Genomic DNA, 21,117 nt, shown 5'->3' on the forward strand with positions numbered 1-21,117 from the left:
ATTTTTATATTTGGAATGAATATTGGCCTGATGGAATTGAACTCTAGTTCAGTTCGGTTTACATATAACTAAGTTCGAGTTCATAAAAGTCAAGCTCAAACTCTATTCGAATTCAGTTCGACATATTTTTCGTTATTAAAATGATATCATTTTAATACATATTTATCAAAACGACGTCATTTTGTATCAAAAATTTTAATTGAAAATTTTGATGAATAGCTCGAACTTCAGCTCAACCGAGCTCGTATGAGGTTGACTCGTCCAAATCGAGCTTAAACTTGAGTTCGAATAAGCTCAGTTCGAGTCCAGTCTTGGGTAGGTGTATGGATAATTTCGACAAAACATATATTTCTTGAGTATATCCATATAAAAAATTGTTTAAAAAATATTTAAAGTATACTATTTTAATTAATTTTCTTTTTAAAAATCATTTATAAAAGACTGATGTGTAAAGATCATTAATCTTTATTTATTTACAAAACACCCTCAACAAATCTATTTATTTACAAAAATGCCACTTCGCTTTGCGTTCCAACTCCAAATCTCCGCAACTATCGGATACAAAAACAAAAAACCAAAAACAGATTTGAAGCTTTGGAGCTCTTTCTCTCTGGCGTGCGCTAGACGACTTACTCTTCTCAGTGCTTTTGAGTACAAAATTTCTGCGTTTTCTTTCACTTTCTCGCTAACTTTCTCGGAAAATCTCCCGATCAGGTAACGAACAATCACGCTTCGTTTCTACTGCTTCGTTCTTTTTACTCTCACTCTCTCTCGATACAAACCTTAACAAAAGAGGGGAAAAAAAAAAGACAGAGGAAAGGAAAGGAAAAGAAAAGAAATCAAGGTCTCTGCCTTAAGACGCGTTTTGTAAAGAAAATTTTCCTTCCTTACCGAGCTACCAAACAGACAAAATGTATCTGGCTTGGTTTATTTACCTGTTTGTTTATTTTAAATCTCAATTTTGTGTACTTAAATTTATTGTTTTTGCGCGTATAGTTGATTCTAGAGATCATATTAGGTTTCCAGATGTAAAATCCTGGTAACGTTACGGGAGATTTTGGTAACTTTGGAACTTCAGAGCTTTAACGTGCAGCGTGACAAACTTTAACCTAAAATAAAATTTCAGTTTGCGGTATAATATTTTATTGCTCATTAATTTAATGTTGAATGTTGTAAGTATGAAACTTAATGTTGGTTGATGTAATTTGCTTGTGTAAGTTATTATTTTGGAACTTAATGCAAGATTTGTTGGTTGTTTGTGTTTAGATAGATGAAGAATAAAGGAGATGCAAAGTTGCGTGCAAGACTGTCAAGGAAGGAGCTTCAATCTTTGTGTAAGAAGTATGGTTTGCCTGCAAATAGGTCAAGTTCAGAAATGGCTAAATCTTTGGCTTCTTTCTTTGAGGTACTTGATTGATTCTTTCAGTTTGTGTTGATGATATGATCAATTGTTGCATTGGTATTTACGCTAGATGCTTTATTCAATTCTTTAGTGTTAATTTGCAATGGACTTCATGTTCATTCACAGTAATGAATTTTTTTATTTGATTCTTTTTTATGTACCAACACCTGATGAACCTTTTTTGTGTGCTAGGAAGTATTATTAATTTTTTGGAAGAAAATTTACATTATGCATCAACACTGGGTAGCTCTAGAAATATAGTAGTTAATTGCGTTTTTGGATGATTGGAGTTCAGAAATGGCTAAATATGTGTGGATCAAGTTCCATTTCCAAGATTATGGAAAATGGACTATTCGGTGGTGTTTTTGAACCTTATTATACTTGAAGTTGACTGCTTATTCGGGGAAAATTTCCTATATTACATGAGATCACTCTATCATTGATGAGTTTGTGACAAGGACATAGTTTTTGTTTTGGTGTAATTGGGGCTTTGGAGTTTAGAAGGGTTTTCTTGATTTCAGCCTAGGTGAAGGATATTTGGCCAAATAGTTGGACAAGTTTTATTAAGATGTTATGAAGCCTTCTCAGAAGGTTTTGGTAACATGATGAAGATACCATTTAAGGTTTCTGCATTAATTCACATTATCTGGATGCATATCTGTAATCTTTGTTGGTAACTTAAAAAAGTCTGCTTCCACATACTCATTACATTGGAGGGTTTTGTAATCTCCTAATACGTGTCATCTATTACTTTTCCAATGAGAATCATCAAGGCCTGCTTTTGACACCATAGTTTCTTTCACAATTATTAATATTTGTGGTTACAATTTATCAAGAGAACTACAACCAGGAGAAACTCATTTTGCTGAAGCAATCCTGTCACCTTAGAAGTTCTCTGAGACTTTTCCCTTTTATAACAGGCCATGTTTCTTTTCTCAATTTCTTTTCTCAATAACATATGTCAATCTCTCTTGGTATATGCCTTGTGCAAGTATGTTATTATTTCTTAGTGTTTTCTACTGGTATTCTGTATTCCAAAGCAACCATAATATCATTGTGTTCATTAGCTTTAACTTTTTAAAGCCACCTATTTTATTGAGATTGAATAAAATAACATTTGAATGGTGAGTGGGTGAACTTCATGATTTATGTAAGCTGGCACTGGTTTTGGAATAATCAGCCGGAAAAGTCTTTTTCTTTTGTCTTTCTTTAAATGGCTTCTAAGTTCTTACTTACATGTATTAATGTTGATGTAACATTGATTCACCATCTTGTAAATCTATATTTCTTTTTATAATATATTATCATATTTCTTACAAAAGAAAAGCTAAATATTTATTAATCTCACTTCATACTTATTCTTGGTAAATAGGTGCTCATTGTTTGTCCACTTTTTTTGTTGTTTACCTGTCATGAAATTTTCTATAACAAGTTTCCTTCTGTCACCATCCTTTTTACTTCACTGTTTAAACTATTTTTTCCCTTAAGATGTGAAATCTGAACTTCCTTTTTCCAAGCCAATATATACACCATCTTGACGTTTGACAAATTTTCAGAAGAACACAAATTCAATACTCTCTGGAAAAAGATTAGGTGAGGTCAGAGCGGTTTCAGTTCCTGCATGTTGCAAAGCAGCACTGCTGCCTGGGGCATCGGCTAATCCTTTGGAGTATCCCAGAGAAGGTATGTATCATTTAGCAGTTGGTTGATGAAACTATGCTTCAATTTTATTTTATTTTTTAAAAGAAATGCTTGAATAATGATTTGGTGCTTCTGCAGATAGACATGAACTGCACTCCTGCTTAAGAGAGGGAGGGAACAGAAGAAAAATTTCTCAAAGTTTTAGAAGTAATGAATTCGATCATTGCTCGGGGGATAAAACTTATGATGGGGTATGGTACTCTTAATGGATGTATATGTTCCTGTGTGCTATTTTTGTCAGCAAAAAGTCTGTTGACACAAGATAGAGCCATATAGATTTAACATTGTGCTTTCTTTTGCTTTTAACTTACTAGAGAGATCACCAGAGAGGTCCAAGTGTTGGTTGACTTTATTTCACACAATTTACTTCATTTCTTCCCCTCTCCCCCTTTTAATTTAAAAAAAAAAGAGACGTAGTTCTTTTCCTTGATCACATATGGTGGAGGATTTCATGGCTGCTGCTTTTCACATTAAGCGAAGGCAAGATAAGAATTACTTTAAAAGACAATATTCTTTCCTTTTAAGAAAAACAGAAATTCATCTGTACTTTTAATGCTTTAGTTCTCATGGATTTGAAGAATGAAGATGTTATCTGTCTGTATATATTATATCACTGGAATCTAGTGTTCCTGAAATTTTTAATGCATGTGTAAATACAGGAAAGCCATGGTTGCTCCATGTTATGTTTCCAGGCAACATCAAACTGTCATTTTGTTTCTCAATGGGGTAGGAATGATTTTGACAGCCAAGTGTCTCCCACGACAAACTGGTGCCAGGATTCTTCAGGTATTGCAAGAGATAACTGGGTGGAGGATATTTACCCAATTCAACAAATAAATGTAACAGATGTAAACTCTGATTCATGCCCTACCAAAGACATTTTCCCTTCTACAAGCACTTTTAAAGCAGCTTCTTCATCTTCTTTCGAGTTTTATGTCCGCAATGAAGAGGGGATTAACCTTTGTGTTGACCTGAGTTCTAGCCCATCAGACTGGATTCAAAAGTTGAAAAGTGAAGTTAATATTTATGAGAACATGTGTCAGAACAAGTCTTCTAGTTTTCCTCAGGAGCTTGGGCACTTCAGAGAGAGTAACATACAGCTAAAAAATTCCTTTCTACAAAATATAGATGGTCAACAAGTCAAGGATGGCAATGTGCCTTCTGGCTCTTCCCCAAGTGAATTTATGAAAGAAAATAAAGACTCAATGCTCAATGAACCTGATGGAGGTGATGGATCTTTAACATCTATTGCAATAAAACCAAGCAGCATTGCTGTGGTTGTGTCTGAGCATTTACAGGAAGATAAAGGACTTGTCTCTTCGGAACCCAATTCTGATGTACCTGATGGTACTCGTTCTTGTACTGATGAAAATGGATGTTCAACAATTGTCGATTCAGATGTTAATACTCCTGGGAAAAAATTATCTAGAAATTTTTTTGTAAGTATATTAGATTGTCCAAAAAGTCTTGCCACATTAGAACATCAGAATTCAAGGCCCAGCAGTGAATTCTGGGAGTACTCGACAGTGGAAAACAGTTGCAGCCTTGCAAATTCTCAGGTGGTAACTGCTGGTTGCCCAACTGGTGGTTCTAAGGAGGTGTCACTGTTGGGGGCTGAGATTCAGCAGAAAGACGCATCATCCATACCTTGTAAAAATGGTGAATTTGTAATGGACAATACAGAAACAGAACAAAGTACATTAGCCAATTCAAGTGAGCCTGATATTGGCATTGGCAGGACTCATTTGCCTACATCTGTTGAAGAATGGGTATGACCCTTTTTTTCTTCTAATTTTCAGGCTTCTACCATAAGTGCATTAAATATCAGCATATTACTGCACTTTGATTCAGTGAATTAAAAGGACAGTAAGATACTGCTCAAAATGTTTTCTTGCCTGTACTGTGGTTTGCTTGCCTGTACATTGTGGAGAATATATGGGCTTCAGAACTATATTACAATGTGTTTTGTCATGGTGTTGCATGATTATTATGTCTAAGATGAGTTTAAGATATAATGGGCAGTCAAGCAATAGAGAAAAAAAGAAAAACTTGAAAGATAAGTGAAAACTAAATACAATTTTTTGATTTATATTTGCACTGTTTTGATTGCAGAAACCACATTTGGCGACTTTTTGCGTTAATTGAAGTGAAAGGAATTGAAGAGTGTTTTAAGATGCTTATGATGAGGGGTTTGATTTTTGGTTGACATCTTTGTGGGCTTCAATTTCTATGCACTCTTAGGATGCTTCTTTGTTATTTTTTAGTTTAACTGGTTGGAATGCTGTTTGGGTTCAATTTTGTATTCTTCTCTGTTTAACTCTATAAGAGATGTAAAGTTATGCTTTGTTGGGTTGACTTCGGGAACCTTCATTGTAACATTATTCATATTTCTTAATGAAGTTCTTTCACTTTGATAAGAAAACTAATTAAATAAAAGAATGAATGAAAAGGAAAAAGAAGGGAAAAAAAAGAAAATCACACATTTCATGTTGTTGTGTACTTGTTTGGAAGTTTAATTTTCAGACATATGAGTTGATTATTGTGGGTTATTTGAAGTGAAAGGTATTGAAGAGTGTTTTAAGATGCTTATGATGAGGGGTTTGATTTTTGGTTGACATCCTTGTGGGCTTGGATTTCTATGCAATCTTAGGATGCTTCTTTTTAATTTTTAATTTAACCAATTGGAATGCTGTTTTGGTTCAATTTTGTATTCTCCTTTGTTGAACTTTATTAAAGATGTAAAGTTATGCTTTGTTGGGTTGACTTCAGGAACCTTCGTTCACATTTCTTAATGAAGTTCTTTCACTTTTTTATGAAAAATAATTAAATAAAAAAATGAATGAAGAGGAAAAGGAGGGAAAAGGAAAAAGGAAATCACACATTTCATATTGCAGTGTTCTTGTTTGGAAGTTTAATTTCCACAGGAGACTGCTTAGTCAATTTGACTATCTTCAATGGATGCTTCCTTGTTATTGGGTTAGTTTTATGAGTTGAAAATATTTTTTCTTCTAAAAGAAATTATTTTGCATTTTTTTCTTCTCATATAACTCCTTCAGCTTCTCCTGGCTTGCACAACAAACAGAGAGCAAAAACAATTATCATGTTGGCTATTTTTCCTTGCACAGTTTTAGATTATTAATTAAAGATTGAAATTAGTAGATCAGGTTATCTGTTCCGAAAATTTTGCTGCTAGATATGTATTAAGTTTATGCTTGGTATTTTGCATGCACCACAAATTATGTCTACACTATTTTTTGCAGGAAGGGAACAAACCTGTCGATGGAGGGGAGAGCTCAGAGTAATTTTTCTGTTCTCAGTGGAAATACATATTGTTCATTTTACTTTTGTCATTGTCTTAGCATATGTATATAACTATTTCAGATGCTCACAATTGGATAATTCACTTGGCAAGACTTGTTTAAGGGTTCATAACTCAAGATCTGACGAAGAACGTAACAAAAAGAGGCCTCATATGGACAGTACGAGGATTTTAAGAAGCGCCAAGCATATGGCTGGGAAGGTCCTCCTGAGGAGGTCCAAACGGCTGGTTCCTAAAGTTCTTCCTTGATTCTTCCCTTTAGTCATCCAATTGCATAAAATGAAATCATTACATGATCTGCATAACGTTTTTATGATGACCTCAAAGGTGCAATAATCATAATCATCAGATCATGTATTACTCTTATATAATGTTTATCCTCTATAGCCATTTGATCCAATTCATCTGCTTTTCATTATACCCAAATTGAACTGGATGATCACTCATTTATTCTTTTTAGTGAATAAATTTGGTGCAAAAACATAAACAAGAACTAGAAAATGAGCATCTAGAGTGATTGATGTTTTTATCTATATATGGAAATTTCTGGATTACTTTGAGGTGTGTCAAAGTTGTCTTTTTGACTGTGAAATTGTTTGCGGGTTGATGGTAGTTTCAGAAACTGTTTTTTCTGAATAACTATATTTTCTCCAAGAACATCTTGCCTTTGAAATTTTTCGGAGTGACTATCTTTATGCACCCTCCAGTGAGCTATTAATGCCTGTAATGCAGCTTACCACTTCTGAGTGACAGCAATGCATTTCAATATTTCGAAGCCCCAGTGCAGAGCATAGTAAGTATAAAGCTTTTCTTGATCTCACTTTTTTCGAAACATCAGTATTGTTTGATGTTGAATGAAACCGATGTGTTGCTTTGTTTTTGCATACCATTTTGAGTGAATTTTGTGTTGTATTTAGTATTCAAATCAGCTGGTGTGGTGAAAATATGGAAAATCTTTGTTAACTCAGTGACTGTGCCGTCACGGGTTGATCTGTCTCAGGAGTTAGATTTATGAGTTCAAGTTTTATACAACTTGTTATTGAATGATTCCATGGTTTATAAATGTTTAAAATCTTGGAGCATGTTTTGTATTCGTAATTTTGCTGCAGATATTAGCTTATCTTTTGGCATGGACCAAAGCCTTTTTATCCTCATCTTTTCTCACTACGGTGGCAAATTGCCTTTAATCTGATTCAAGTGGAATAATATTACACTTACTATCTTTTCTGATTGGGTGATTTTGAATTGAATAATATTATTTGCATTTAGTTTTGAGTATTCAATTGAGTATTTAAATGTTATATCATCGTATGATTAAATTTATCGTTTATTCAAAATCATTTAATCGTATAATGACACATTATCTGACAATTAAATTGGGTGCTCTCACATAATTTTGTTCTTTTGAATTAGAGTTAAACTAATCAATTAAATCACTCAATGACATTATGATACATCAGTTTATGTGAACAAGTTAGTAAAAAAAAATAATGTGTAGTATTATTCATGTAAGTAAATACTAGGGTTGGATACAAATTGAGTTGAACTTAAACATGAGTTGATTCAAGTTTGGTTTGGATGTATGATAGGATGGTTTAAGCTTGGTTCGGGTTTGTCGAACTTGGATTTAGGGTAATTAGTTTGAAACTCGAAGCTCGACGTGTATTTGTGGTTATTGTTGTGGTTTGAGTTTATGGTTTGTTTGTCTGGCTAAAATTTGTAGCATATTTTAGTAGTATTCATAATAATGTTGTTTTAAATGTCAAATTAGTATTATTTTTCTTATTATTAAAAGGGATATTAATTAAAATTGGTAAAAAAAATTTCGCGTAAACCTTTTTAGGTAAATGTACAGCGGTTTCACTTTTATAGATAAATTTATTTTTAATTCTAAAAATACTCTCTTCCAATTTATTACGTCACTCTCAATAATTTATGTTATACTCGGTCGCTTAAAATTTTTTTAATAGATTTGATAATTTTTTATTCTAACTATTACTAATTCACGTTCTAAGGATTAAAAACATATTAAAAAATTGATAAATTTTTGTTTATGTTTCAAATACAGATAATAACAAAAAAATAGCATAGATGAGGAGAATGTTAAGTGCGAACCGATGTTGTATTACGGTGTGTATGAGGTGTAAAAGGTGTGTACATGATATGTAGGGTGCATGCAGAGTGCATATACGATGCGTACAAGATGCGTGTGGGGTGCGTACAAAGTACGTGCATGATGCGTACAGGGTGCATACAGGATGTGTGGTGCGTAAAACTCATTTTAAAATCTAACACATGTTCGCATCTCTGTTTTAAAAAATATAATAAATATATATATAACAATATAATATATATTTAAAAATTATTATTATTATTATTATATATTATATTAAATATTATTATATATTATATTGTTATAGGTATATTTATTATATTTTTTAAATATTATATTATATTAGATTTTAAAATGAGTTTTACGTACTGTGCTCCCTGTATGTACTCTGTATGCACCCTGTATGCGCATTGCACGCATCCTTTACGTCTCATATGCACTATGATACAACATCGATTTACACTCATTATTCTTCTCATCTATGCTATTTTTTCGTTACTGTCTATATTTAAAACCTAAACAAAAATTTATCAATTTTTAAATATATTTTTAATCTTTAGAACGTAAATTAGTGATAATTCAAATAAGAAATTATCAAATCTGTTAAAAAAATTTTAAACAGTCGAACATAACGTAAATCATTAAGAGTGACGTAATAAACTAGGAGAGAGTATTTTTAAAATTAAAAATAAATATGTCTATAAAAGTAAAATCGTTATATGTTTACCTAAAAATATTTATGTAAAATTTTTTTTATTGATTTTAATTAATATCTCTTATTAAAATAATAAGGTTTACTAATCTTTTGGCTTGTCTTGATTAAACTTCAATCAATCTCAAATAAAATCAAGACAAATGACTGGTTTGTGAGTTGGACTAAACCAAAATTCTCTTTAACTCGGTACGTTTAGTTTTCAGATGAGTAAAGAATTCTGGCTCACGCTTGATTTGAGATAGACCCACGTGAAGTTGAGCCGAGTACAACCCCTGTAAATACATCAAACGTGAGATTTCTGTCAATTTGCATGGAATTTGAATTTTTTGATTTCTTTTGCGCCGTGTTTTTTATTCTGTGAGGTGTTGATTTTGTGCCTTGTCATTTTACAAAGGCCAAAGGAGTATTTCCCATCCAAAGTATGCTGATTTTTCAAAGTTCTTTATGTTAATTTTAAAATTTTTATTTATCCACTTATAACCATTTAAATCTGTTAATTTTAAGGGTAAAATTGTTATTTTAGATTTAATATTAAAAATAAATTTAAATATGATTTCATATTTCCCTCCTAAATTTAAAAAACTAACTTTTGTCCCTTAAACCAAGTTTAAAAAAATCACATTAACCCTCTAAGGTTTAGTTTTAAAATCTGTTCACTTTCTCTAACACTATCGTCGACTGTCTCTTCCTCTCGATGGTTTCCCTTCGTTCGACAGTCTTCCTCAATTTTACCCCAACCCCTCTAGTGTTGAGAGTTGTCGTCTGGGAAGATAAATTATTTTCTTAGATGAAGACGAGTCTTCTTCCCAAGGAAAAACGAGTCATCTCATTTTCATCTGGGAAGACGATTTCTCTTCCCAGATGACGACTCTCAGTGTTGGAGGGGTTGGGTTGGAGTTGAGGGAGGCTATCAGAGGAAAGGAAACCGTCGGGACTGAGAGATGACCAATCGGAAAAAGTGAACAAATTTTGAAGCTAAACCCTAGGGGGGTAATATGATTTTTTCAAACTTTGTTTGGGGGAAAAAGTTAATTTTTAAACTTTCAAGGGGGAAAATGAGATCAAATTTTTAGGAGTTAGGGTTTCGTAAATTTAATCAATCATAGGTGGGTAAATGATATTTTCAAAGTTTACAGGAGAAACTTTAAGATATCAATATACTTTGGGTGGGGAATAGTCCTTTGGCCTTTTACAAAACCGTGATATGTCATTCTAGCTAGTCTAATCCAATGTATATGGCAACAACATTAACGACATGATGATTCAAGCCGCAGAAATAGGTATTTCTAAAAAGGGCAAAAACTTATTCCCAACAAAGCAAAAAGTCTTACACTTTTATTAAAATTTATTAAAAAATTATTCCCAACAAAAGCAGAAATAGGTCATTGAATACAAATCTGTCTTTCTTCGAAGTGGCTGAATAGGTTTTTTCATTAATAGGATTAGATTTGATTTAGATCGAACCAGAATAAGATTTAAATTAAGATTAATTTGAGATTGACTTAAAATTTATGAATCGAGACATAAATATAATTTAAAATAATTTAATTTTAAATTTGATTTGAATTAAATTAAACTTAATTTATTAAACCAAAACTTGAATTTAAGCTCAAGGTAGAATACAACCCTGTTTGTTAATAAATAATTAAATTAAAAAATTAAAAAAAAATCATCTTGACAACATTATATAATAAAAAAAAATTCTCTATGTATAGACAAAAAATATAATATATTGACAGAGTTGCCCCTTAATTTCTTGCCAAGATACTGAAATTTTCAAACAAAATCACAACTTATTGGCGATTTTAAGGATTGTGTTCCACAGCAAACCTAGCAAATCAATAAGAAAAAATCATTTCCAACCTGTTGACACACAAATAAAGACAAATTTTATGTACAACAACAACAGAATGCTAAATTTGTTTGTCATTATTTGAAGGCCAAATATTTTTCCCACCCAAGTTTTGCCGGAATTACAAGATTCTCTCCATTAAATTTAAAAAATTAAATATTTATTTTTATGTTAAAATTTATTATCAGAGTTAAAAAATAAAAATATCATTTAAATAAAAGTATTAAAAATTAAAAAATTATCATATTTCTTCTATTTAATTTATAAATCTAATAAATTTTTTTATTTAAAATTTGAAAAGTGATTATTTCTCTCTACGGTATTAAATTATCATTGGAGATGACAAAGTTTGTCATCTTTTTCTTTGCTTCTCTCCTTCTCTCTCTGGCAAACTTTTCGATTTTTTTTCTTTTCACCCAAATCATTTTCATCTTAAACAAAAATGATTGATAATAGAGAAAGAGAAAGAAATCAGAAGAGAAAAAGAACACGATTAAAGACAATGACAATCACTGTAAATGGAGTCAGTTTCAAAAGGGCCAAAGGACTATTTTCTACTCAAAGTATCCTCTAATTTCAAGTTTTTATCTCTTAACTTTGAAAATCTTATTTATCCACTTATAGACGATTAAAATTAATAGAACCCTAACCCTCTAAAATTTTATTTCTTTTCCCCCCTAAACCCTAAAACCTAACTATTTCCTCTATAGACCAAGTTTTAAAAAATGACATTTTCCCCCTAAGGTTTAATTTTCAAACTTTGACATCATCTTTGGTGTCATTGTCTCTCTCCAGTGATCTCTCTCTACTCAATTGGATACTTGATCGACATCCGATGTAGTTTGGGAGAAGAAAAGCTTCATTGAGAAGATGATCATATTTCCAAATAAAGATGAGATTTTCATCTTTGTCTTTTCGATGAATCTCTTCATCTCCCAAGCTTTATTTGACGCTAATCAGAGGTCGAGTTGAGTGGAAAGAGATCGTTGGAAGGAGAGGGAGAGGCCACCGATAATGACACCAGAGATGACGTTAGAGTTTAAAAACTAAATCGTAGGGGAAAAAATGTAATTTTTTAGAACTTGATTAAAGGGGTAAACTTTTAGTTTTTAGGGTTTTAGAGGAAAAAAATTAAATTTTAATTTATTTTTAATATTACAAATAAAATATTGATTTTATCTTTAAAATTGATGGACTTTTAATCTTTTATAGATAGACGTTTAAAATTTTTATAATTAAAAAGTAAAAATTTGAGATTAGAAGATTCTTTGAGTGAGAATAAGTCCTTTGACCTTTCAAAACTCTTTCTTACTTAAATTAATTCTTATTTGAATTCAATTTGAATCCACATTTATTTGCCTCTTGTTATAATTGGGTGATTAAAAATAACAAAAATAAATGTGAAAAGTTAATAATATTAATTCTTCGTGGGGCTCAATGCTTTTGTCGGCAATATATATTTATAATGATATAATGTCTCGCCTTCTCTTTGACTGTACAAGTAGTTAAATTTACGTCATTTTAAGGGGCATTTAAGTCATTTTAATTTTGAAGGGAGAAATTTTAGATAAATATCTACTCAGCCCAATATAGCCTGATTTGAACCTGAATCGAGCTGGTTCCACTTTATTTAATTTAGTTTAAATTTATTTATTTTAAATATAAACTAAATTTAAGTTAAAAAATTTGATTTGTTTTAAAATTTAGTCGAACTCAAATTATAAAGAGTTCGATTTAGTTTGATTTATAAATTACATAATTATATTAAATAATATTTTTTATTAATAAACCGTAAATTTAAATAATAAATTCTACTCATATATTTAAACTATAAATTTGAGTTAAATTCAAAATAGATCATTTTTATTTGAATTGAATTTAAACTATTTTTAATATTGATTTGATAAATTTAAATTAAACTTAAATTAAATTATTTTTTATTTAAATTGATAAATATTTAAACCCTATTCCATTTATACCCACTCCCCTATAATGTATAGAAAATTAATAAAATTTTGGAAATTCACAAAGAGAATCATTAATAAGTAATTGATATGAACGGTTAGATCATGTTCTAATCAAATCAGCCATTAAATAATTTTTCCTAACTTTAGGGACGAGTAGGGGCTGCTGACCCCACTCAAATAATTCATTAATTCCGTGTCAATTTTTTGTTTTTTAAAGTTTTGATCTCACTATAGTTTTCAACTTAAAATTATATCCAGCTATTTTGGATAAAAAAATAAATAAATAAATATATATATTATATAATTAAATATTTTTAAATTAAAAATAAAATAAAATAATATTTATTCATATAACTAATAATACACTTTAATATATATATATATATATATATATATATTATATCAATAAAATTATATTTATTTATTTATTTTGAATATATAAATAGGTACGTTTTTATATATGTTATTATATGATTGAGTGATTTTGAATTAACGATAAAGTTACATTCAATTATGTAAGGACAAATAAATATGTATCTATTTATATATTTAAAGTGAGTATACATAATACTGATCATATTTATATACTCAAAATTAATACCTATAATATTACTTTATTTTCAAAGTCAAGAATAGATCTGAATCTTTTTTGATATATATATATATATATATATATACACACACACACACACACATATACACTTGATCGAATCTTAAAAATTACAAAAAATTTTCTAAGCAAAATAGTTTAAATAAAAATAAAAACAATGTGTAAACCATATAAATTTGTGGTATAGTGTTGTATTACTTCCATTGGATCGTATTGAACCGATTGTTGAATTGCGAATCCTTAAATGAAACTTAATCAGATTGGATAGGACATCGAATCCCAACCAGACCTATTCAATTTAGGTTTCAAAACTATGTTTTAAGGATTTAATTATGTATTTAGACATGTGATTAAGTAAATTTGAATTAAAGATAAAATAAAATCTAATCAATATATTATTTAAATATTTAATTAAATACTCAAAACTAGGTACATTGACCACCATATTGGGTAACCACATTGAGTATGACAAACTTCTAGTCTAGTGACTGACCACACAATCATTGAATTAAGTAAATACTCAAAATTAGATGTATTTAGTATTACTTTTTTTATTTATATATATTTTTTGTAACAAGGAAACTCACCTGAGTCAGATGGTTACATCAGGTTGAAACCAATCATATCAAATAAGACAAACTTTGGATTCAATGACCGATCCCACAACCATTAAATCAAGTAAATCAAGAGTTTAATCTTGATATTTTGTTAGATGAAACTTGAACTCATACTCTTTTATATATGAAACCTCATATTTTATCACCCAAACTACTTTTTAAGAGTTTTTGTGATTTATAATGATCTACTCCTTCATTCAAATTTTTCTTTTTGTCTTGTACATTTAATAATTTAGATTATTATTGGCACATAATAATGCCTAAAGTAATCTTTTGTTCACCTAATCACTTATAGTAAGACTTTAGCTCACAAAATATTAACTCCACACATTAGTCTACCAAACTTATCTCACTATCAAACCTAGGGCTGACAATTCATGTTGTGTGTCTTTTCGTATTATATATCAAAAGGCGCTCAACGCAGACATGACTGATTTAACTCCTTTTAGGGACAACTAACATGGTGTCGTGTCATAATATAACCCATTTGACATAGAAAAATATGTTTTATATTTTTCACTTTCGAATGATTTGATTTGATCCGTTTTGACATAAAACGATATAATTTAAATACAATATTTATATATAATTGTGTTCGAGTTATGAAAGATTAATCAAACACAACTTGTTTACCATTTGTGTAAAAAATATTCAACTGAAACTTGTTTTTCGCATATCATGTTCATAACATAAATTGACAGCTTCAATAAAACCTTTAATAAAGGCCAAAAGACTATTTCCCACCCAAATTCAGACACTTACCATTGATTAACTTCTGTTAGAATTTTTAATTATAGAAAATGATAAAATCATCATTTTACTACTAAACTTAAAAGTTAATATTATTTCCTTTTAGGTTTTAAAAACTAACACTTCACCACATTCTCAAAGTTTGAAAAGTTAATATTTCACCTTTAGGGTTTGTCTCCCTTCTTCGGCCATCACCATTCTGGTCAATGGCTAGCATTTTTCACCTATTTTTTAGATCTGACCACGAAGAATGACCACCCATCACCACAAAGAATGATGTTCGTCGTCTTTTCTCTAGATAACGAAATTTTGTCCTTCGTCCTCTAGACATGAAGGAAGCCACTGGAGAAGGAGAGAAACACTGAAGAGGGAAGCCACTAGGGGTGCAAAATCATTTTGTCAATTTTTAAAACCAAATAAAAAATCATGAACCAAAATCGAACCGATTTAAAGATTAATCAATTTTGAATCGAACTGAAAATACCAATTAATCAAACTGCATTTTTGGTTAACCAGTTTTTGAACCCAATTAAAAAAATTATCATATTTTATTATTTTTTCAAATTTTTTGAAAATATATTTAATATATATTAATTTTTTGTTTAAATTTTTAAAAACAGGATTTAAAAATTAGACAAACTAGTAACCGAACTGAAAAATTAATTTTTCTATATTTTTGAATCAGAATCCCATCTAATTTTTCAAATAACCTATTTTTCGGTTTAATTCAGTTACTTGATAATTTTGAACACCCCTAGAGGTTGCTATTAGCCAAATTGTTGGTCAGATTTGTTTTCCAAACCCTATGGGGAAGAAAAATTTTTTAAACTTAATCTTGAGAAAATTATTAGTTTTTTAAACTAAGGTGGAAGTTTTATGTAATTTTATTTATTTTAATATTATTAATAAAATAATGATTGTACACTCTATGATTAACCGTTTTGGTTAAGTTTAACAGTTTAACCGTTTATAAATGAGTATATAAATATTTAAAATATGGTAAATGTGTTTTTAAAATAGATTAAAATTTAGGTAGAAAATACTGCTTTTTATCATTTAATAAACGACAATAATGTTATTATATTATTTAACCCAAAAAAGTCAAAGACATTTAGCAACCCCTACACCAAAGCCAAATTGCCCTTTTGAAATTATTTTCTGCCTTCAAATCCTTCGATGGGTCAAAGCCACAATTGTCTTTTTATGTTGATCAATAAAAAATGTAAAGTGATGCAACCTTTTCACTATGAAAACAAATTACAATATATATACTTATAATAAATATTAATTCACATATTAATAATAATAATATATTTATTATATAATAATATATTATTATCAATCAAATAATTTTAAATTAAAAATAAAATAATATATAATTATATAATGATATATTGATATTAATACTTATAAGTTTATATAAATAAAGATAAAAAAAATATTTAATTATATGAATATACCCCTATATTTTTTTTTTTTGAATCTAGTGACTGATCACATGAACACTCGTAAGTTAAAAGTTTGATTTTTATATCTCGTTATAAAAAATTTAAACTCATATTTTTTTATATATAAAACATTTTTTTTTATTATTCAAATTACTCCAAGTTAATTTAATTAAATTAGACTATTAATAAATGCATGCAGGTTGAAAAGAAGAAACAAACAAGCAAAATCACAGCAGGAAACACCTAATATCTGTTAAAATTTAGTAAATAATAAAGAAAAAACATTGAATTCATGCATGAAATGAGATAGCATAGATAAAAATTTTCGAAAAAGTTTTGCAGTAATTGAGGCATGGAAAAGATCATCTGCACATTAACTTCGCATTTAATGTCTTCACCAACATTTCCACATTTTGAGATGCTCTTGTTTTATGCCTTCTTTATTGCCTCTTTCTTCTCTCCATCTCCCTATTCACTCCCTCCCTGCACCTCTGAACCACCATTTCAGCTACCCTTCTTTCGCTTCCCTTTTCAGCATCCCTTATTTCTTTTTCTTCGTCTTCACTTTCTTTTTTTCTATTTGGTTTTTGTTTATGAGTCCACATGCATGCATGGGAAGAAGAGGGATAACTGCGGTTTAAGGTCAGTTTTAGTCTTACTTGAAGTGGACCGTTGGCTTGGAACAGAAGTCAAGGAACGAAGTTTATGTTGGCTTCAAATGTGATCGAGTTCATGTTTGATCCAATGTTGTAGAAAAAAAAAAAAAGAACAAGAATGTGTTTTTTAACGAGGGTTTTTGTGAAAAATTGAAACTTTTGATGATTTCTTATCTCTGGAAGTGTTGTTTTTGTGAGACTACGGTGACTTTCCAGCTTCTCTTTTGACTAAAGAAGGGATTTCTCATCCGGGTTTTTCGTAAGTGTGGCTGTATTAGTAGCTTCTGTTTTGTTGTTTTTAGTCACATTCTCTCTTCCATTGATGTTTATTAACATGTAAGTTATGGTGTTTTCTCTCATTGTTCTCTTTTGAAGCTTGGGGTGAAAAATAGAAGAAAATTGAGTTTCATTCTAGAAGGTGGTTTCTCTATGAACAAGTGTTTCTTCCGAATCTAAGCACTCAAGGATATTAGCTTTAGTTATCTGAATCTCAAACAAAGTTATGTAACTCTGAAGCCGTGTATTCTTAATCTGATTACATTCTTGGAGGCCAATTACTTAAGTACTATAAAGTCTGGCTGGGGGAATCTTTCATATTTGAACGATTGAATTGGTTGGTTTGATGGAAAATTTAAGCTTTGTGACAAGAGATTTCCCCATCTGGGTATTCAAAAGCAGCATTTGGAAAGCTGGATTTTTTGTGCTTGTTTTGGTTTTTTCGAATTTTTTGTGCTTAGTTTGTGGGCTAGGCTCAATGTCTTCAATTGCCAGTTCTTATGGTGAAAAAGGTGCGGTTTTCTGTGGCTTGAAGTCAGATGGCTCTCATATTGTGACTTGTTATGGATCCAATTCAGCAGTTATCTATGGCACTCCTTCTCATTTGCCATTTATAGGTCTAACTGCTGGTGATGGCTTTGTTTGTGGACTATTAATGGATACAAATCAGCCATATTGTTGGGGAAGTAGTGGCTATATTCAATTGGGAGTTCCTCAGCCTATACTCAAGGGAGCTGAATATGTTGAAATCAGTGCTGGTGATTATCATTTATGTGGTTTAAGAAAGCCCTTAACGGGAAAGTGGAGAAACTACTCATATGTGGATTGCTGGGGCTATAACATGACTAAAAACTATGTGTTTGATGGGCAGATTCAGTCGATTTCAGCTGGTTCAGAGTTCAATTGTGGCCTGTTTTCACAGAACAAGACTGTTCTATGTTGGGGAGATGAAACTAGTAGCAGAGTGATCAGCTTAATTCCCAAAGAAATGAAGTTTCAAAAGATTGCAGCTGGTGGTTTTCATGTTTGTGGGATTTTAGAAGGGGTGAATTCTAGAGCCTTTTGTTGGGGAAGAAGTATAGACATTGAAGAAGAAATCCCCGTGCCTTCTTCTGGTCAGATGAATGTTGATTTGCCTCCTAATGATCCAATGTTTTCCATTGTAGGAGGAAGGTTTCATGCTTGTGGAATTAAGCGCAATGATTATGGAGTTCTTTGTTGGCAGTTTGTTGTCAAACCAAACACACCGCCTCCTAGTGGCGTTAAGGTCTATGAGATTGCAGCTGGAGACTACTTCACTTGTGGAGTTCTTCAGGACAAGTCTTTGCATCCAGTTTGTTGGGGAGTTGAATTTCCAGCCTCTCTTCCTTTAGCAGTCTCTCCTGGCCTTTGCAAAACAACGCCTTGTGCTCCTGGTTCATATGAAATTAGTGATGAACATGCCCCTTGCAAGTCTCCAAATTCCCATGTTTGTTTGCCCTGCAGCAACAGTTGCCCTGCTGAAATGTATCAGAAGGCTGAATGCACTTTGAAATCAGATAGAGTTTGTGTTTACAATTGCTCAAGTTGTTCCTCAGTTGAATGCTTCTCAAATTGTTCTTCATTGCTCTACAATGGTGTTGCAGGGAAGAAGAATGAACGGTTTTGGTCAATGCAATTGCCGGTCATCGTTGCAGAGGTTTCCTTTGCTGTGTTTCTTGTAACTGTCATTTCTCTAACTGCTATTTTATACGTGAGGTACAAGTTAAGGAACTGTAATTGCTCAGCAAAAGGGTCATCAAAGTCGTGCAAAGGCAGTGGTGTTAATGCTTCCTACCAGAAGGATAATGGCAAAATTCAACCTGACTTGGATGAACTCAAGATAAGGAGAGCTCAAATGTTCAGTTATGAGGAACTTGAGAGAGCCACTGGGGGATTTAAGGAAGAATCCCAAGTGGGAAGGGGCAGTTTTTCTTGTGTTTACAAAGGGGTACTCACAGATGGGACAATTGTTGCGGTTAAAAAGGCGATAATGTCTTCAGATAAGCAGAAGAATTTGAAGGAATTCCACACAGAGTTAGATCTATTGTCGAGATTAAACCATGCACATTTGCTCAATCTGCTAGGCTATTGCGAAGAGGGTGGTGAAAGGCTTTTGGTGTATGAGTTTATGGCTCATGGCTCTTTGCACCAACATCTTCATGGGAAGAACAAGGCCTTAAAGGAGCAACTGGATTGGATTCGAAGGGTGACAATTGCAGTCCAAGCAGCAAGAGGGATTGAATATTTGCACGGATATGCCTGCCCGCCTGTTATTCATCGCGACATCAAGTCATCAAACATCCTTATCGATGAAGAACACAATGCTAGAGTTGCTGATTTTGGTCTCTCTCTGTTGGGACCTGCAGATAGTAGTTCCCCCCTAGCTGAGCTACCTGCTGGGACCCTTGGATATCTAGATCCTGAGTATTACAGGCTCCACTATCTTACAACCAAGTCTGATGTTTATAGCTTTGGGGTGTTGCTTCTGGAGATCCTTAGTGGGCGAAAAGCTATTGATATGCAATATGATGAAGGCAATATAGTTGAATGGGCAGTTCCTTTGATCAAAACCGGAGATTTATCTGCAATTCTTGATCCAGTCTTGAAGCCTCCACCTGATCTTGATGCCTTGAAAAGGATTGCAAATGTGGCCTGTAAATGTGTGAGGATGCGAGGAAAAGAGAGGCCATCAATGGATAAGGTAACAACAGCCCTCGAACGCGCACTCGCCCAACTGATGGGCAGCCCCTGCATTGAGCAACCAATTTTGCCTACTGAGGTGATTCTGGGGAGTAATAGATTGCATAAGAAATCATCACAGAGGTCTTCAAATCGATCAGCCTCTGAAACAACTGATGTAGCTGAAGCTGAAGATCAAAGATTTGAGTTTCGAGCTCCTTCATGGATAACCTTTCCAAGTGTTACATCTTCCCAGAGGAGAAAGTCATCAGTTTCAGAAGCAGATGTTGATGGTAAGAACTTGGAAGCAAGAAATATGGGCAACATGGGAAGTGTTGGAGATGGGTTGAAGAGCTTGGAGGAAGAGATTGGACCTGCTTCTCCTCAAGAAAACTTGTTCTTGCAGCACAATTTCTAACTTCATTCATTGTGATGGCTTTTGTTCAGCTTCCTGGTGGATGATTTGGTTGGAAAATTGACGAGGGAAACCGATTGAAAGGATGTACTTTTATGGATTACTAGTGCTACCATTGCTGTTTCTTCACTACTGCCAGCTCTTATTTATGGTTGTGAAGCAATTTCATATGGATTATGAGAAGAATGTTTACGGCCAATAAAATTATGTTCACACATCTTTTAGTTTACAATTGAGTATTTATATTATGTAATTAGTGTTATTTTATCTTTAATTTAAACTTATGGTGATACATTATATAAGTATTCAATTATGTATTATAAAACTGTATAGGTATAACATTACTCGTGTGTGAAAAGTATGTTTATGAAGTTATGGAAAAAAATAAATTATTGTACAAATATTTATTACTAATTAATTAATGAAAAAATTTTCAAAATTGAGAAAGTTAATGGGAAATGGGAGGAAAATAGGGAGAGAGTAATTGATATTAATTAGACCAAGCAAAGCAAGCTAGTTGTCACGAGTATGCGGTCCGCACATAAAATGGGTATAAGTTTTAAGTTTTTAGACTGG

General features: G+C 31.7%; 2 protein-coding genes across 4 annotated transcripts; both read left to right on the forward strand.

The window, feature by feature from the left end:
• The first annotated feature begins 556 nt into the window (after nt 1–556).
• Nucleotides 557–6,976, forward strand: LOC123221585. 3 transcript variants are annotated; one of them, XM_044644408.1, is made up of 7 exons: nt 557–714; nt 1,267–1,405; nt 2,959–3,085; nt 3,182–3,294; nt 3,763–4,872; nt 6,364–6,401; nt 6,485–6,976. In XM_044644408.1, the coding sequence occupies exons 2-7, from the start codon at nt 1,271–1,273 to the stop codon at nt 6,669–6,671; spliced, it is 1,710 nt and encodes a 569-aa protein (XP_044500343.1). In that variant the 5' UTR covers nt 557–714; nt 1,267–1,270; the 3' UTR covers nt 6,672–6,976. The 3 variants fall into 3 exon arrangements, with proteins under 3 accessions (XP_044500343.1, XP_044500345.1, XP_044500344.1); XM_044644409.1 differs by having other exon boundaries at nt 562–714; nt 1,271–1,405; XM_044644410.1 differs by lacking the exons at nt 6,364–6,401; nt 6,485–6,976 and adding an exon at nt 5,216–5,525 and having other exon boundaries at nt 558–714.
• A 9,939-nt stretch (nt 6,977–16,915) lies between these two features.
• Nucleotides 16,916–20,773, forward strand: LOC123220910 (serine/threonine-protein kinase-like protein ACR4). The gene is made up of 2 exons (XM_044643510.1): nt 16,916–17,409; nt 17,526–20,773. Exon 2 carries the CDS (start codon nt 17,773–17,775, stop codon nt 20,542–20,544), a length of 2,772 nt encoding a protein of 923 aa, XP_044499445.1. The 5' UTR covers nt 16,916–17,409; nt 17,526–17,772; the 3' UTR covers nt 20,545–20,773.
• The last annotated feature ends 344 nt before the right edge of the window (nt 20,774–21,117 follow it).

This window comes from Mangifera indica, chromosome 7 (assembly GCF_011075055.1).
Source record: "Mangifera indica cultivar Alphonso chromosome 7, CATAS_Mindica_2.1, whole genome shotgun sequence".
In the NCBI taxonomy this organism is placed as follows: domain Eukaryota; kingdom Viridiplantae; phylum Streptophyta; class Magnoliopsida; order Sapindales; family Anacardiaceae; genus Mangifera; species Mangifera indica.